The sequence below is a fragment of the Halichondria panicea genome, chromosome 6, assembly GCF_963675165.1.
Source record: "Halichondria panicea chromosome 6, odHalPani1.1, whole genome shotgun sequence".
Classification (NCBI taxonomy): Eukaryota; Metazoa; Porifera; class Demospongiae; order Suberitida; family Halichondriidae; genus Halichondria; species Halichondria panicea.
The window spans coordinates 6,279,476-6,294,553 of record NC_087382.1 but is presented as its reverse complement, the minus strand read 5'-3'; the positions used below and the strand labels follow the sequence as shown (position 1 = coordinate 6,294,553).

At 41.8% G+C, this 15,078-nt stretch overlaps 2 protein-coding genes across 5 annotated transcripts in view; both read right to left on the bottom strand.

Annotated features, from left to right (window-relative positions):
• Positions 1 to 28: 28 nt before the first annotated feature.
• Positions 29 to 15,078, bottom strand: part of LOC135336785 (collagen alpha-1(I) chain-like) — a 30,813-nt gene continuing 15,763 nt past the window's right edge. For all 4 annotated transcript variants that reach the window (XM_064532643.1, XM_064532642.1, XM_064532641.1 and 1 more), the window contains 31 exons: positions 14,966 to 15,028; positions 14,839 to 14,910; positions 14,580 to 14,660; positions 14,366 to 14,446; positions 13,957 to 14,028; positions 13,771 to 13,833; positions 13,465 to 13,590; positions 13,212 to 13,274; positions 13,029 to 13,100; positions 12,890 to 12,961; positions 12,727 to 12,789; positions 12,518 to 12,589; positions 12,344 to 12,379; positions 12,139 to 12,210; positions 11,869 to 11,922; positions 11,788 to 11,805; positions 11,434 to 11,560; positions 5,016 to 5,158; positions 4,460 to 4,700; positions 4,113 to 4,312; positions 3,902 to 3,959; positions 3,679 to 3,813; positions 2,903 to 3,013; positions 2,384 to 2,601; positions 2,013 to 2,144; positions 1,756 to 1,800; positions 1,476 to 1,561; positions 1,343 to 1,409; positions 957 to 1,199; positions 510 to 607; positions 29 to 282 (listed from right to left, as the gene is read on the bottom strand). In XM_064532643.1, the coding sequence (XP_064388713.1) occupies positions 84 to 282; positions 510 to 607; positions 957 to 1,199; positions 1,343 to 1,409; positions 1,476 to 1,561; positions 1,756 to 1,800; positions 2,013 to 2,144; positions 2,384 to 2,601; positions 2,903 to 3,013; positions 3,679 to 3,813; positions 3,902 to 3,959; positions 4,113 to 4,312; positions 4,460 to 4,700; positions 5,016 to 5,158; positions 11,434 to 11,560; positions 11,788 to 11,805; positions 11,869 to 11,922; positions 12,139 to 12,210; positions 12,344 to 12,379; positions 12,518 to 12,589; positions 12,727 to 12,789; positions 12,890 to 12,961; positions 13,029 to 13,100; positions 13,212 to 13,274; positions 13,465 to 13,590; positions 13,771 to 13,833; positions 13,957 to 14,028; positions 14,366 to 14,446; positions 14,580 to 14,660; positions 14,839 to 14,910; positions 14,966 to 15,028 (3,183 nt within the window). In that variant the 3' untranslated portion in view covers positions 29 to 83. The remainder of the gene's footprint in view (positions 283 to 509; positions 608 to 956; positions 1,200 to 1,342; positions 1,410 to 1,475; positions 1,562 to 1,755; positions 1,801 to 2,012; positions 2,145 to 2,383; positions 2,602 to 2,902; positions 3,014 to 3,678; positions 3,814 to 3,901; positions 3,960 to 4,112; positions 4,313 to 4,459; positions 4,701 to 5,015; positions 5,159 to 11,433; positions 11,561 to 11,787; positions 11,806 to 11,868; positions 11,923 to 12,138; positions 12,211 to 12,343; positions 12,380 to 12,517; positions 12,590 to 12,726; positions 12,790 to 12,889; positions 12,962 to 13,028; positions 13,101 to 13,211; positions 13,275 to 13,464; positions 13,591 to 13,770; positions 13,834 to 13,956; positions 14,029 to 14,365; positions 14,447 to 14,579; positions 14,661 to 14,838; positions 14,911 to 14,965; positions 15,029 to 15,078) is intronic.
• Positions 8,741 to 11,294, bottom strand: LOC135336791 (autotransporter adhesin BpaC-like). The gene has a single exon (XM_064532653.1). It carries the CDS (start codon positions 10,179 to 10,181, stop codon positions 9,006 to 9,008), a length of 1,176 nt encoding a protein of 391 aa, XP_064388723.1. The 5' UTR covers positions 10,182 to 11,294; the 3' UTR covers positions 8,741 to 9,005.

Sequence of the window (15,078 nt, the reverse complement as noted above, 5' to 3'; positions counted from 1 at the left end):
ACGGCGCCTTCAGCAAACATTACATAACTGTCGTCAAAAGCCATTTCTTAAAAAATAGTTGGACACTGAAACTAAAAGATTTTCTAAGAGAAGCGGTGTGTTAATTGTAAACAGAGAACAGCCATATCATTGTTACATGGAATGCTGTATTGTAAAGCAGACTGTTCCTGTCTTCTCAATCGTCCAGAGCCAGAGACGTCTGGGGAATCACTCGTCCATGACTCACAATCATCACCTGCTTGATTATCCTCAGGTGTTAACGGGCTTAACCAAATGCCGAACCTAAAGAAAAAACAATCACATAAAAGCTTACCAGTATACACTACAATGTACGTAAGCTTACATACACTATAGTGTATATTATAGCCAAAAGGCACCACCCGATGCATGTATGCTTGATAGTCGGCCAATGTCGGATATACTATATCCGTGTGTTGTCCTATAAAACTATGTACGTCCACTTAATTTATCAATGAGCTTTTTACAATACAATTCAGATGTTCACTTACTCTTCAGCAAGAGGATAACCACTCAGTGTAAGAGTTTTCTGCAGACTGATTTGATTCTTATAGTGAAGGTTTTTCCACGACTCATGCAGTATCTCTCCCTGTGTATGGGGAGACAAATAAGGGCACAGATGGCACAGGCTGTTCATTTCACTACAAGAATACGGTATGGCCTTCTAAGCAAAGCACAGGTCAAGGGCATCCAATTACGTGTTTACTGTGTTTTGCAAGTACCAAACATAATTATGCTTTCAAGCCCTGCAAAAAGTATGTATGTGTCAATATTTCTGCTGATTACCTTAAAATGTGTCGCATTCCCAAAAAGGTATTTCACTCGCAAAGCATAGTAATACAGTAATTCATTGGATGACAATCATGAGAGGATTGATACATTAAGAGAGCTAGGATAAAGGATGCATTTAAGCCACAATTAAGCAGTCGCTTACGTACCTGTGAGTTAATGATTGGAATGTTGTCGCTTTGTTGCAAACTGATGATCTTTCCTATCGACCTTCTGCTTGTAGACAGCAGTGCCACAAAGACACCTGGCACACCAGCCCTGACAGCCGAGTCTTGGCAGGCTATGTCCGCTGATAACGTCTCATTGAAATAACTGCGATGGTGTTCGTTCCAATTGGTAGAATCAATGTGAACCTTTCGCATTTTGTGTGTCTTAACAGCAAACAACAAAGCCTGCATGTATAATTATGTATGTACATGGATAAACGGAACGACTATAATTATTATAGGCACGCACACATTAATTTCACATAAGAGCAGAGACTATACAAATACTATATATACGATGATAAGTACATGCATGAATAGGAACTCACGGCTAACGGTGTACATCTAGACACATCAAGTTTGCACTGCGGTGTACAGGATACCCTGCCTGCATACCTATCACACATAAACACAGTAAATGATATCATGCGTACATACTACTTAAAGGATATAGCAACTTACGGTAATTTAACGACACTCTGACAGGTGCTCTCTCCCACGTCGCTACCGTCACACTCCTCCTCTCCCTCTATCACTCCATTACCACACTGTTAGAATGAAATGCATAATTGAGTTAAGAGATTGCATGTGCTACAAAACAATATACATTACCCTGAAACACTGATATCACATTTATACGTATGACTGTATGAAGCACCATCGAAAAGTACGACATAAACTTTAATAATACGGCATTGCATGTGGCTATGCCAACATCCACCTACGTATACGCAAGTGTTACCTCTCCTGGAAATTGATCGTTAACGTCCCGTCTTGATCTTGAGGGCTGTATGTGGTTGAGAACAGGTGCTAATATTGATTGACTATACATCCATAAAGGGCACATACATGGGCGCACTCCTATAAGTGTACACATAAGTATCTCACAGTGAAGAAAATATATTATCTTTACACGCAGTGCCTGATAATCTATTAAGGCATTCAAAACAGAGAATGACGTACTAGATTATTTCACTAACACTAGAGCTAGTGCCTTACAGTGAAGAGTGACAACCATCCACCATCTGTATAGATGTACATTATACTGGTCTCTGAGTCGAAGGCTACTGCTCCCAACACTCCAGTCAACTGAGACTCGTTCAACATTGAAAATGATGAGAAGATTGAAACCTTTAGACAAACGAGGGATACGTATCATAATTATAAATGTATGTACGTATGCTCAACGAGTTGAAACAGTGTATGTTAAATTAGTCTACAGAATCAACAGCTAGCACTTTGGTTGCATACGTAAGTGAATACTAATTATAGTTTGAAAGGGGACCTTCAAATAAATGCAAAATTTGTATCCTGGTAGCCGGTAGACTATTACACTACGTACTAAGTAATGATTTTAATATGATACCAACCATTAGAGAGGCATCACGTCCATCCAGACCAGGTGGTCCCTTCCTGCCTGTGCTGCCCTTCTCTCCCTTCACTCCATTGTCGCCGAGACAACCCTTGAGCCCCTCATTTCCGACGTCTCCCTTCCTGCCCTGGAAACCACGGTTTCCTGTGAGTCCAAGAGCACCGGGAGGCCCACGCCCACCCCTCAGGCCAGGCTTTCCAGTTCTACCAGCATCACCTGTTTTTGCACAGTGAAAATACTACAGTAAAACATTTAGCTCTGCTGGCAGACTTGTATGCCCTATTGCACAACATAAATGATCAAGATACGTGGAAGTACATGTACCTCTAAAAACATTTTGTTGCGAATAAATTTCGCGCTATACGGTATGTCAATGCATGTTGCGTCCGCTATTAGCTATGTGTGTGGAACATTTTCGTGGAGGATTACTAACCCTCGAAAACAGCGAAAACTAAGCACCTCGGGTAGTATAACACAAACACACACAGAGTTCAATACTAGCAGGAAGTCAGCTCACCCATATCTCCTTTGTCTCCTGTGTCTCCCTGTGGACCGTTGGCATCACCTTTCTCTCCACGGTCTCCCTTGTTACCATTCACACCAGGACCTCCTATGCATCCTTTGGGACCTACACAAACACAATAATTCAGCATAATTATTGATTTATAAACATACACATTATTTTTGCTCAACCTGTAACCTATCTAAAGGAGCATTCCAACTGACTCCCATAGTTTAATAGTTTGGCGGAGTCCAACCAACTGCGTAGGGTTGGGCACCACTCCAATCTGAGTTTTGTTCCACTGCAGAAATTTTGTAGCCCAATCAGATTGCAAAGTTCAAGTGCTGAAGGCGTGGCTCATTAATGAACGAGTCAGTAACTAGTAATTCTCTCAAAATGCAACAATAGTAGACAAGCCAGCTTGATCCAGGAACATGCCAGGTCAGTTAGAGCTAGTGACATGCAAAAGAGACTCTTGCAGTAGCATTCTAACTGAGCTACAATGTATAAAGTTACCGCCCACTTGGGATTAATCATATTTATGCTTAGCCACACCCTAAAGCTAAGTACTAGTGGAACAAAACCCAGATTGGAGTGGTACCCAACCCGACACAGTTGGTTGTACTTCAGCCCAACTAATAGTTTAACTACAATAGAAAACCTACGTATGCAAAGCTCAAAGTAAAACACGAAGCTGATCAATATACCGTGTGACCAAAAGCATGCATGGTGATTTACACATTATATAGCTTATACAAAACCAGCTAGACATTATGCAGACATTCACTCACCCTCGTCCCCAGTGTCTCCCTTCCTTCCACTCGTTCCATCAGGTCCCCTCATACCCCTCTCTCCGGGGGTTCCCCTCAGACCGAGGTCACCCTTCTCCCCTTTGCCACCCATTAAACCAGGCTCACCACCCGCAACTGGGAGAAGAAGTGCTTATAATAATTCTAGGCAATTTTGGCTAATTTCAGGAACTTCTCCTGAGTCAACAAACTGAACAGAGCTTACCAATAACAGTTCCAGGAATACCCTGATTTCCTCTGTCTCCCTTCATGCCGTCCATACCCTGCACACAGTTAAATTATATCATGCTCTCAATATAGCAGTATATTATACTGTAATTCTATAGTATTGCAGTCTTGTATCATAATTTCTATCAATTTCGTTTCCTCTACTGTTGTGTATATATATCATCGTAGTTATGATACTATTTCTGTACCTTGTCACCCCGTTCTCCATCACTAGCATTTCTGCCCGGCACTCCATTAATGCCTGGTGTTCCAGACGGTCCCACTGGTCCTGGTTTGCCTGGTTGTCCAGTACGACCAGCTATTCCCCGCTTTCCCGGGATTCCCCTAGCTCCCGGGACTCCCTTTACACCATCTCCACCGGGTTCCCCATTTGGACCACTTGGGCCAACTACATATAACAATTTCATACTTAAGGATTGGGCTTGTGCGCTGAAAGCATGCATACATACATAACTACTACAATGATCGAAACTACAAGAATTTTGATGAAGGAACATTTATGTATGCCATAAAACTGAATGTAGGCCTATCTTACCCTTTCCTGGAAGTCCCCTTCTTCCTGGCTGTCCAGCTGGTCCACTCTTGCCGGGGATGCCTCGTCCCCCGGGCCGACCAGACTTCCCAGGGATACCCAGTCTCCCTGGTATCCCTGAAGGACCACTTTTACCGGGGATACCTCGAGCACCTGGTGAGCCAGCGCTGCCGTTGACTCCATATGGGCCAATGGGTCCCACTGGGCCATTTTTGCCTGGTATGCCTCGCATGCCAGGTATACCCTGCAGGAGATGTCATAATAATACCGCATTATGTGACCACGAGTATAGATATCATGCCAGCAATTAACCCAAAACATCGGCACTTATAAATCATCTTATTTTGGCACGTAGTGAATGCATGCACACTATATATTCCCTCGATTAACTTATTTCCTAACTACATGACGTTTCAGGGTGTGGCATTTATGTGAGACCAATGTTTAAGCCCCCTCCCCCCCGGTATTTAATGGAGACCAGGTGCTCATAAATTATGATAATACAATACCATGCATAAACAACGTGGTTCTACGTAAGTGAGTAGGTATAATGACTCACCGTTTTGCCTGGCAGTCCTCTCTGACCTGGTGCTCCGTTACGACCGTCATCACCAGGTGGACCAATCACACCAGGCACAGCCTCTTTACCAGGGATACCTCTACTGCCAGGAGTGCCAGAGGGTCCCATCTTACCAGGAATACCTGCGGGTACATGTACGTAAATGCATCAATAACATGTGTTGTTTTCGAACAAAACTATTGATATTACATTAACTACAAACTCTACAACATTGACTAGACAGCCAGAATTCTTTAACAATTGTTCTCAGTTGCATATTTTTGAAGTCATAAACATGATAAACACTGGGCTGCTTACAAAAGCTGGTGGATAAAAGTATTGCAGATAAACAGCGAATATACCTACGTAAGTTAGTCGCATAATTATTTTTCCTCCTGAAAATTCACAATCATTGTTCACAGATTTCTAGTCTAGTGCTGTAATCTACAACATGTTACAAGCATTGACGGTGCTCGGTATACTACTGCTGGTTCCAGCCAGTACAGAGGAGGATTGCCCTACATGGTTTGAGCGGTCAGACCATGGATGCGAGTGTGCAGCAGCGGCATCAGATATGATAGAGTGTGAGCAATACTCCAACAGAACCAGCGTGCTGTTCGGATATTGTCTGACATTCGATAACGGAACATTGTCCTTTGGAGTATGCCCATACAACACCTACAGCAATGAGCTCTACCATACGGTACCAACCGATCCGACTAAGTTGACTCAAGACATGTGTGGACCTCTGAATCGCACTGGCTTACTCTGTAGTGAGTGCCAACCAGGACTGGGACCAGCTATGTTCTCCTATTACAGAGAATGTAAGGAGTGCATAGCTCATCCTTGGGGATGGATTCTGTTTGCTATCAGGGTGATTGTTCCTATGACAACTATCTGTACGGTCATGATTGTATTCCGAATAAACTTAGTGTCACCTACATTTAATGGATTTGTATTAGCTGCTCAACTTATCGCGAGTGACAATCCGTTTGTCGTAAATGGATTTGAGAAATCTTATTCCATCACAAAATTCGTAGCAGACTGCTATGGACTATTTAGCCTGGACTTCTTCAATACTCTTCATTGTATTTCTATACTTGCTTATAACTTTACATGACCGAGGTTGTCGAGTACTATATGTTTGTTGGAGGCCATTTCATACCTGCTTTGCAAGAATTCGTACAAGCTGGAAACTCAAAGGCTCTGTTATAAACGTGTTTGTCACTTTCCTGCTTCTCTCGTACAGCAAGTTTTGCTCTACGTCATTGTATTTGCTACAGCCAGTAACGGTCAGAGAAAAGTCTGAAAACATGATTGAACGGCTTTATTACAAGGTGGAATACACAATTTATTCGAAGGAGTATCTGAAATTTAAATTACTAGCAATCACTGTACTGATAGCAATAGTTGCTTTGCCAGCTCTATTAATTACGCTCTATCAGCTTAAGACTTTCCAGAAAATTCTTTCCTTCTGTCGCTTCAATGAGGTTGCTAACAACTTACAAGGTTGTTTTAAGAACGGTACTGAGCCTGGAACAAGAGATCATCGCTGGTTTACCGGGTACTACTTAATGGTTAGAATCATACTAATATTTTCAGTGAGCAGCAGAAACCATTACCTTAACTTCATCATTGTATCAAGCTTTACAGGCCGGGTTTCTTGTTGCTACCTTACGTCCTTATAAGGTAAACAGGTACAACACCCTCGATTCATTGTTTTGGCTATCAGCAGTATTTATAATGACTTGGAATTTGGATCAAAGCATATTTGAACCTTTGGAATTGGCGATATTTAATATACGTTCTTGCTTGTACTCCACTTGTGTACTTCTTTTGCTACGAATTGTGGGGAGTCATCACTTTTGTCATCCGATTTTTTCACCAGTATGTAAAAAAAAATCTACAAGCAGTAACGAGCATTCAAGAAATGGAGCGTGATGGTAACATGCTTCCACATCGGTTCCTATACCCAGATGAGTATTCACCACTGGTGAAACAATTTTGCCAACAATTATACATTGAATGCAAGTATATCGATGTGCGTAACGTAACGATTATTATAGCTGCTCACAACTTTTGGAAACTTAGTCTGTTATTAATTTATATGCTGCCATTACTTAGTACTCTGGGCTAAAGTTGTAGTATAGAATTTATATATTAATTATGTAATCCTGATAATTATAATGAAAACACCGCAGGTGCTGATGCCTCGGTGGAGATGCAAAAGCTACATAAACATAAAACTACTAATATATACACATAATAATGATGAACATTTTTTAATTTGCATGCTGCATTCAAACTCAAAGAGTGGGTAATGATCGACCATGATTGTTGTTAAAAACGATCAATACCAAAGTTCAAGTCTAAAATTAATGGCTGCCATTAGCAGAGCCTTGCAACTCTCTTGCAGCTACCAATAGCTAGCGTTCTAGTGCAGAGCCAACTACTAAGTAGAGTAGCAACAATCGGTAAACAAGTTTGGCTACGTGCTCTTCCGAAAAGGCTGCAATGGTATTCCAAGTAAGCAAAACTAGGCATAATGCGAGAACGAAGCATTATTTTGCAAATCCACGAATTAAAATCCAAGAAAACATGACTAGAAGCCTATAGAAACTCTTACTTGCACTTCATTGATCCTTGAGCAGCTGTAGCAGTCTACACAGACAGATAGACAAACACACACACAAACAACACACACACAAACACACTACCATATACCTCGCTTGCGCATGCGCACCGAGGCATAATTATAGCTACATTATTATAAGGGGATTAATGTTGATTTATGTAGCTACAATCACACCAAATGCAGCAAATTATTGATGATCATGTAACCTGCAGCCAATGACATGCAGTGCATCAAATGCAGTACAGCTAAGTGTGCAATAAAGTTTCTGCACCTTTTTCAAATACTTATGATGAGTACTTATGATTCATCATTATTATTGCATTAATTATCTAAGTGCACACATTAAAACACTTATCACTAGCTAAGTGTGATATATAAACTTAACGAAAGGATCACGTACATTGTATATTTGGAAATGCTCTCTTGCGGGATTTATTATTATAGATAGTCCGAAATTCAACATATAGGTATACCAGCAATTATACCATTACTCATTAATGTATACATGCACGCACACATGTACGTTTAATCATATACTTTTTACTATAGGGTAGGCTCAACACGCTGAGATCGGTAGAATGACGCTCGGGAATATCATGCAGCTATATAACAGTGAGGAGGAATGTCTAGTGGGAGTGTCCCTTACAAGCAGGTTAAGTATCTCACGTGCATTTAGACCAGCTAGTATACCTATAGCAGATGTATTTCGAGGGTATAAATATTTGTGGTTTTTGCAGATTAAGCATGTACCGCAAACATTTATAACCGCGAATTTAATATCGCATGCATGCATGCTGCAAAAGAGCTGCTATTCCACAAAAATTAAATCCACGAAAACCTTTCTTAAAGGCATTTCCGCGAAAATTTATACCCTCGAAATATACACGCTATTACGATACTAAACTCTGCTAAAAGAACAGTTAAAGTGGGGAGAGTTCTCCAAAATTGGTTAGAAACATACACTGAAATAAGGAAGGGGCTTTTATTAATGGGACATCATACGATCGTAGCTAGGATATTGTTCAAATGTGGCTAAATACTAAATCACTTCAGCACAAGCGAGATCTAACGGGTGCATAGCAACCCTCTCCCCTCCTATTGCTTCAGTGACTCATTCATAATACGGTATATGCATGCTGTATGATGTAGGAGCTATTTTGCTATCTCTGTACAACTCGCTAAAAACATCAAGCTACTCAGTCAAAATGAGAACACTACATGTATAGCTAAAGCAAGCACATTTGATATTAGATAACTGTTTCTTCACTATAAATAGTGATAAAAGTGCATGTATATATATATATACATTGTTCACTACCGTCTTAGTTAAAGAGAAGCTTTAAAACTTCAGATTGTCAAGATTCATCCATTGAATCAGTGCTGTCAGCTGTACTCTCTTCGCTCGCTGTTTGTGATGACGAGGCACTCCCCGAAGCAGTATTGTCAGCTGTATTCTCTTCGTTTGCTGATAGCAAAGACTTGTCACTCTCCGAAGCAGTGTTGTCAGCTGTACTCTCTTCGTTCGCTGATAGCGAAGACTTGTCACTCTCTGAAGCAGTGTTGTCAGCTGTATTCTCTTCGTTTGCTGATAGCGAAGGCTTGTCACTCTCCGGAGCAGTGTTGTCAGCTGTATTCTCTTCGTTCGCTGATAGTGATGACGAGTAACTCCCCGAAGCAGTGTTGTCAGCTGTACTCTCTTCACTCGCTGATAGCGAAGATTTGTCACTCTCTGAAGCAGTATTGTCAGCTGTACTCTCTTCGTTCGCTGATAGCGAAGATTTGTCACTCTCTGAAGCAGTGTTGTCAGCTGTACTCTCTTCACTCGCTGATAGTGATGACGAGTAACTCCCCGAAGCAGTGTTGTCAGCTGTACTCTCTTCACTCGCTGATAGCGAAGACTTGTCACTCTCTGAAGCAGTGTTGTCAGCTCTATCTTCGTTCGCTGATAGCAAAGACTTGTCACTCTCTGAAATAGTGCTGTCAGCTGTATTCTCTTCGTTCGCTGATAGCGAAGATGAGTTACTCCCCGAAATAGTGTTGTCAGCTGTATTTTCTTCGTTTACTGATAGCGAAGACGAGTCACTCTCTGAAGCAGTGTTGTCAGCTCTACTATCTTCGTTCGCTGATAGCGAAGACTTGTCACTCTCTGAAGCAGTGTTGTCAGCTGTATTTTCTTCGTTTGCTGATAGCGAAGACGAGTTACTCCCCGAAACAGTGTTGTCAGCTCTACTATCTTTGTTCGCTGATAGCGAAGACTTGTCACTCTCTGAAGTAGTGTTGTCAGCTGTATTTTCTTCGTTTGCTGATAGCGAAGACGAGTTACTCCCCAAAACACTGTTGTCAGCCGTACTCTGCGATGGTGAAGATTTTCCTGGTTCGGTGCTCTCAGCTGCACTCTTTTCGTCATTATCTGATCGCTTGCTTCGTGTAAAAGCAGATTCACCTTCCTCCGATTTCATTGTTTGAGGTTTGCCCTCAATTAAGAGAACCATGGCGACCAGAAGAGTTAGAGCAACAATGATATATTTCATTCTTGTTTTTTTTTTTCATTCAGTTCAGTTTTTACTGAAGTGAGAATTCTACTTCTATAGACCTTTCAAAATTAATGGGTGGATGTGGTGATTGGTGGATGAATAACATGTACGTGTTAACTACATGCATACTTTACTACATGTGAAGATTCAATTGTCACTGTGAGACCTTCAGGATGACATAAATAACAGAAGCCTATAGGTGACAGGCTCTGAGAAAACAGACCAATTGGAGTGGGTATTGGTATTGAGCAATAGCCAGTTTATAGACTACAGTGTATAATCTCATATATATTTTTTCTTGGCTTATAGTTATCTACAGTCTTTCTACTACCTCTTTGTAAAATCTGATGCTCTGAATCCAACTCTTTCCACCAAAGCGCTTTGTCTAAGCAGCCACCATTACCTTACTTTTCCTAATTTAGCAATCTTTGAGTGGGCGTTTCTCAATACTGCTGTTTTACAACTTCCGAGTTTCCAACGCGCATAACTCAGGCATGGAACGAGGTATGTGCAAACTAAGCATATCATTGCGTAGGCAATTCTTTGCTCTATCATCTGGTATATAGATCGCAAAAATTATAGCTTGCGCCAATTGGTCTGTTTTCCCAGAGCCTGTCACTTTAATTTATTAGTTTAACTTTGAGACGCATTCTATCACCATTATCACCTATTAACAAACCTCGATAATTATTATGCCTCAAGGCGTAGCCGCATGAGGGATACGCTGACTATGTCTGTTCTAGATGCAACTGCTCAACGGTTGCAATGCGACGAACTTCTAGCCACGTTCTCTTGATTTGTTGATTTGCAAACTAAAGCTTCTTTCTCGAGTTTTACTCACAGTGAAGGCTGTTGCAGTCTTCAGACTCTTTTATAGCATCGGCTGCCCGCAAAAACTTTCTCGAGCTAGCCATGCTGGTTCATTTTCAACAACAATAATAACAACATTATATACAAAGCAAACTTAGTCCAATACATACCTCTTCTAACACTCTAATACCTAATACTTTTTGAGCGAAACAAAAAAATGGCGAGAGGCATTAGCACAGTACAGCGCAGCTTGCATCACTCGTAGTTGTACGATGTAAATAAATGCATGCGTGTACGTAATTGCTGGTGCGGAACAAGTTAAATACAGCGCATGAGAGGACGAGATAGTATGCATGTATATTGCAGTGAACCTTGTGACAAAGATTCACTTATATCATACGTGTACATGCACTTGGATCTACATAACACACACACATACCTCGTGCTCCATTGCGTCCGTCTTGTCCATCCTCCCCCCTGTCCCCTGGTTCCCCGGGAGTTCCATCAATGCCAGCTGGCCCCATTTTTCCAGGGATCCCTCTGCTTCCTGCTCTACCAATCTCACCCTGTGCAGTGTATCAATTAGAACTCTATTGTGCACATAGTTGGTACATGTACACACAACTTGACTGTTAGTGAGGCCACCGATAATATGTATAGCTCAACTACATTATACATGCATGAATGTATAATTATTATGCCATAAGCCATAAGAATTCCCGGAATAATCTCTCTAGTATTACAAGTAGAATTATAATGCATAACTATAGGTTGTACTGCAGCATAGACTCACCAGATCGCCTTTCATTCCCTATAGGTGGAGGAAAACAACAAAGGTCATAATAGGCAACTATCAACAATTATTTCATCTTACTTTGTCACCAGTGGATCCTGGCTCGCCAGAGGGACCAACGGGACCAATTGGACCCTGTGGATAATTATAATATAAAGCCAATTTTGACTAGCTCTCCTTGTAAACATGTAACATTATTATACTCATAAATCATGGTACGTTGTTTCTGACTATTAAATTAACTATGGTTGCATTGAACAGCCAATAACCTGAAACTAGCTTGGATACAGCCATGTCAAGCGTTTTCATTATGAATCATTCATTTTGGGCTGATCAATAGTTGAACCTCACCATTTTTCCAGGAATTCCTCTCTGCCCCGGTCTCCCTGGACCTCCTGGTGTGCCTTGAGTGCCTATCATACCCTGCAGTATACGTACGTACACATGGGTTAATTCTTCTACCAACAAAAGACGTACAACATATTGTATACCTAAGGCATTGTAACACTACTGAGGTCTCGACTTAATCATAATCATGCAGTCATATGCGACTGACCTGTGGACCAACAGGGCCTTGATCTCCGGGTAAACCCTGCAATGAGAATTAATATACAATAATACAATATTATTATTGCATACACCATGTACGATAACTGAGCTACTATTCTAAAGAAAGCACCTATACACTGTAAACAGACAATGTATGCATTTTCTGTACAAGGTTGTGTACCATTTTTCCAGGTATTCCTCTTGAGCCTGCCCTGCCAGGCATGCCCTCTTCACCACTCATACCAGGAGCACCCTGTACGTGTATACACAGGACATTTAAACCATAGTTGAATGAAATGATAGCTGTATAATAATACGTTCACGGATTATCGTCTATACCCATTGAATACAAAGACACACACACATATACATGTATCTATGCACACTCACTGGCAGTCCTGGTTTCCCGGTTCTTCCTTCCCTACCAGTCTCTCCTGGAGCTCCATTCGGACCCTAGAGAAGATAGAAAAACAGCTTTACAGTATATATCAGGAGACAGTTTGAGTGGCCACATATACTCAACAGACATTAACACGCACTCATGAACACCCACCGTTTTCCCTGGGAGCCCACGACTTCCAGGTCGTCCAGAGTCACCTGGGTTGCCATCAAGACCAGAACGGCCCTACAACAAGTACACATGGTAAACACAAACAAAGCTAGAGCACATTAGTATAATGTGAGAGCTGTACCATCTTTCCAGGGAGTCCAGACCTCCCTGGTTCACCCCTCACACCGTCTGTACCATTCAGCCCCGGTTCTCCCTAAAAGGACGAACGTATACGCAGTGGAAAGTTATGCAGTAAAAGTGGACAAACAATTTATATTGAAGTCACTGTACAGTGACGAGTAATTATGCCTGAGGTCGTCCTCACCATTCCTCCAGGTTGTCCTCTCAAACCAGGCACGCCCTTTCCTCCCCTGGGACCAGTTTGACCCTGAATGGGATAGTTTGATCGACTGAATTCTATAAAGTTCAGAGTTACTCATAGACGACAGTGAGTACGTATGTGTATGGCTTTGTTTGTAACGTGTCAGTATCAAAAAGCAACTGAATCTGGAATTGCAAACAGGTTGTATAAATTGCAAGTTGCAAGGTGTTATTAAAGCTGTGTAAGTAGTTCTTACTGGTTTCCCAGTCCTCCCCTCTTCCCCCGGTAGGCCCGGTTCACCAGGTACCCCCGGCTGACCATCACCGCCACCTGGACCCTGCACTCCTGTCATTCCCTTCTCGCCAAGTGAACCTCTCAACCCCTGTACGAATCAACTGTTAACAGCAAGCTTTTACAGAGTAATATGGACATGGCTAGGGATTTATGGCAACGTAAACCTTACCTCACCCTCGTGCTTGGTGGGTTCACTGCCATAAATCCCTAGAACCATAGTATATAACTTATAGCTAAAAGTGGGCTATTCTATCATTGATGAACGTACTGGCTTTCCTGTTCTTCCGGTCAAACCACTTCGTCCAATTTCGCCCTTTGGACCTTCCAGGCCCTGTAATAATAAAGCTCAGAAAGATGAAAGATGCCAACCATAATTATTGCATGCTTGCATGTAACATGCATGCTGGAGTGAATGTGCTACTACACTGCAGGTATGTCATTATAGATATCCCACCATTTTCCCAGGTGTTCCACGTGCTCCTGAAGGTCCATTAGTTCCATTCTCACCCGGCAGTCCTGGCATGCCCTGTGTGCGTATACGTGTAACATTGATTAAATCTTACATATGCGTACTGCCACTTAGATACACAAATTCATATTCATAAATATTGTGCAACAAGACAAGACTATAATCTTCTGCTCAGATGTGATTGTTATTTACACCAATAAATGCGCGATGAAAAAATACCCAAATGGACCCTGAATCTCCCTGTGGCTGTGGTTGCGCTAAGCCCAATTAACCCTTGTTGCTATATATACGTGTGTACGGTATATAGGAAGTACGCTTTACAGATGCAGGTTAGAGTTTATATAAAAAGAGCTGCTAATGCGATTAATCGTTATCATATAGTACACTTCCTTACTAGTTTCCCGGGAACGCCCCGACTTCCAGGCTCTCCAGCTTCTCCTGACGTTCCATTCAGTCCAGGCTGACCATTCAAACCCTGCACGTACAACAACAAACACAAATCCTTTTTCAAACAACTAAAACAATTATAGTCATAAAATTAACTACGTACATGTAGGATGAAAACGACTAAATCAGTAATTAACAAAATGATAATTAAGATGACTCACATTTTTTCCAGGCCTCCCTTGAGCTCCTGGTATCCCATCATTACCTGGTGGTCCAGGCAACCCATCAGCTCCAGCTGTGCCCTGTAGAGAGACACGATTGCAAACATATTTATTACTGTATAAGTACAATGCCATGTACACGCAACCTATTCCACGTCAGGCAAGTAAATACATACACACATACACACACACTAAAAACAGCAGATACACGATGCATCATAAACAGTCTATACTGCATGAACTGACTGCATGGTCATACATTTGCTCCAGGCAGTCCAGGTTCCCCAGACAACCCTGGATCTCCACTGGGACCAGCTGGTCCAACAGGACCCTACAGAGGAACAAAGATGGCGTCCACTAGCTGTCTGTATCATCTGGGTACCTACCGTTAATCCGGGGGGTCCCTTCCTACCAGTAGAACCTTGTTCACCAGGTGGTCCGGCGGGCCCCTATAAGTTAAAAGCACCATTCCGGCTAACACATGATAACTTGTTTTTTT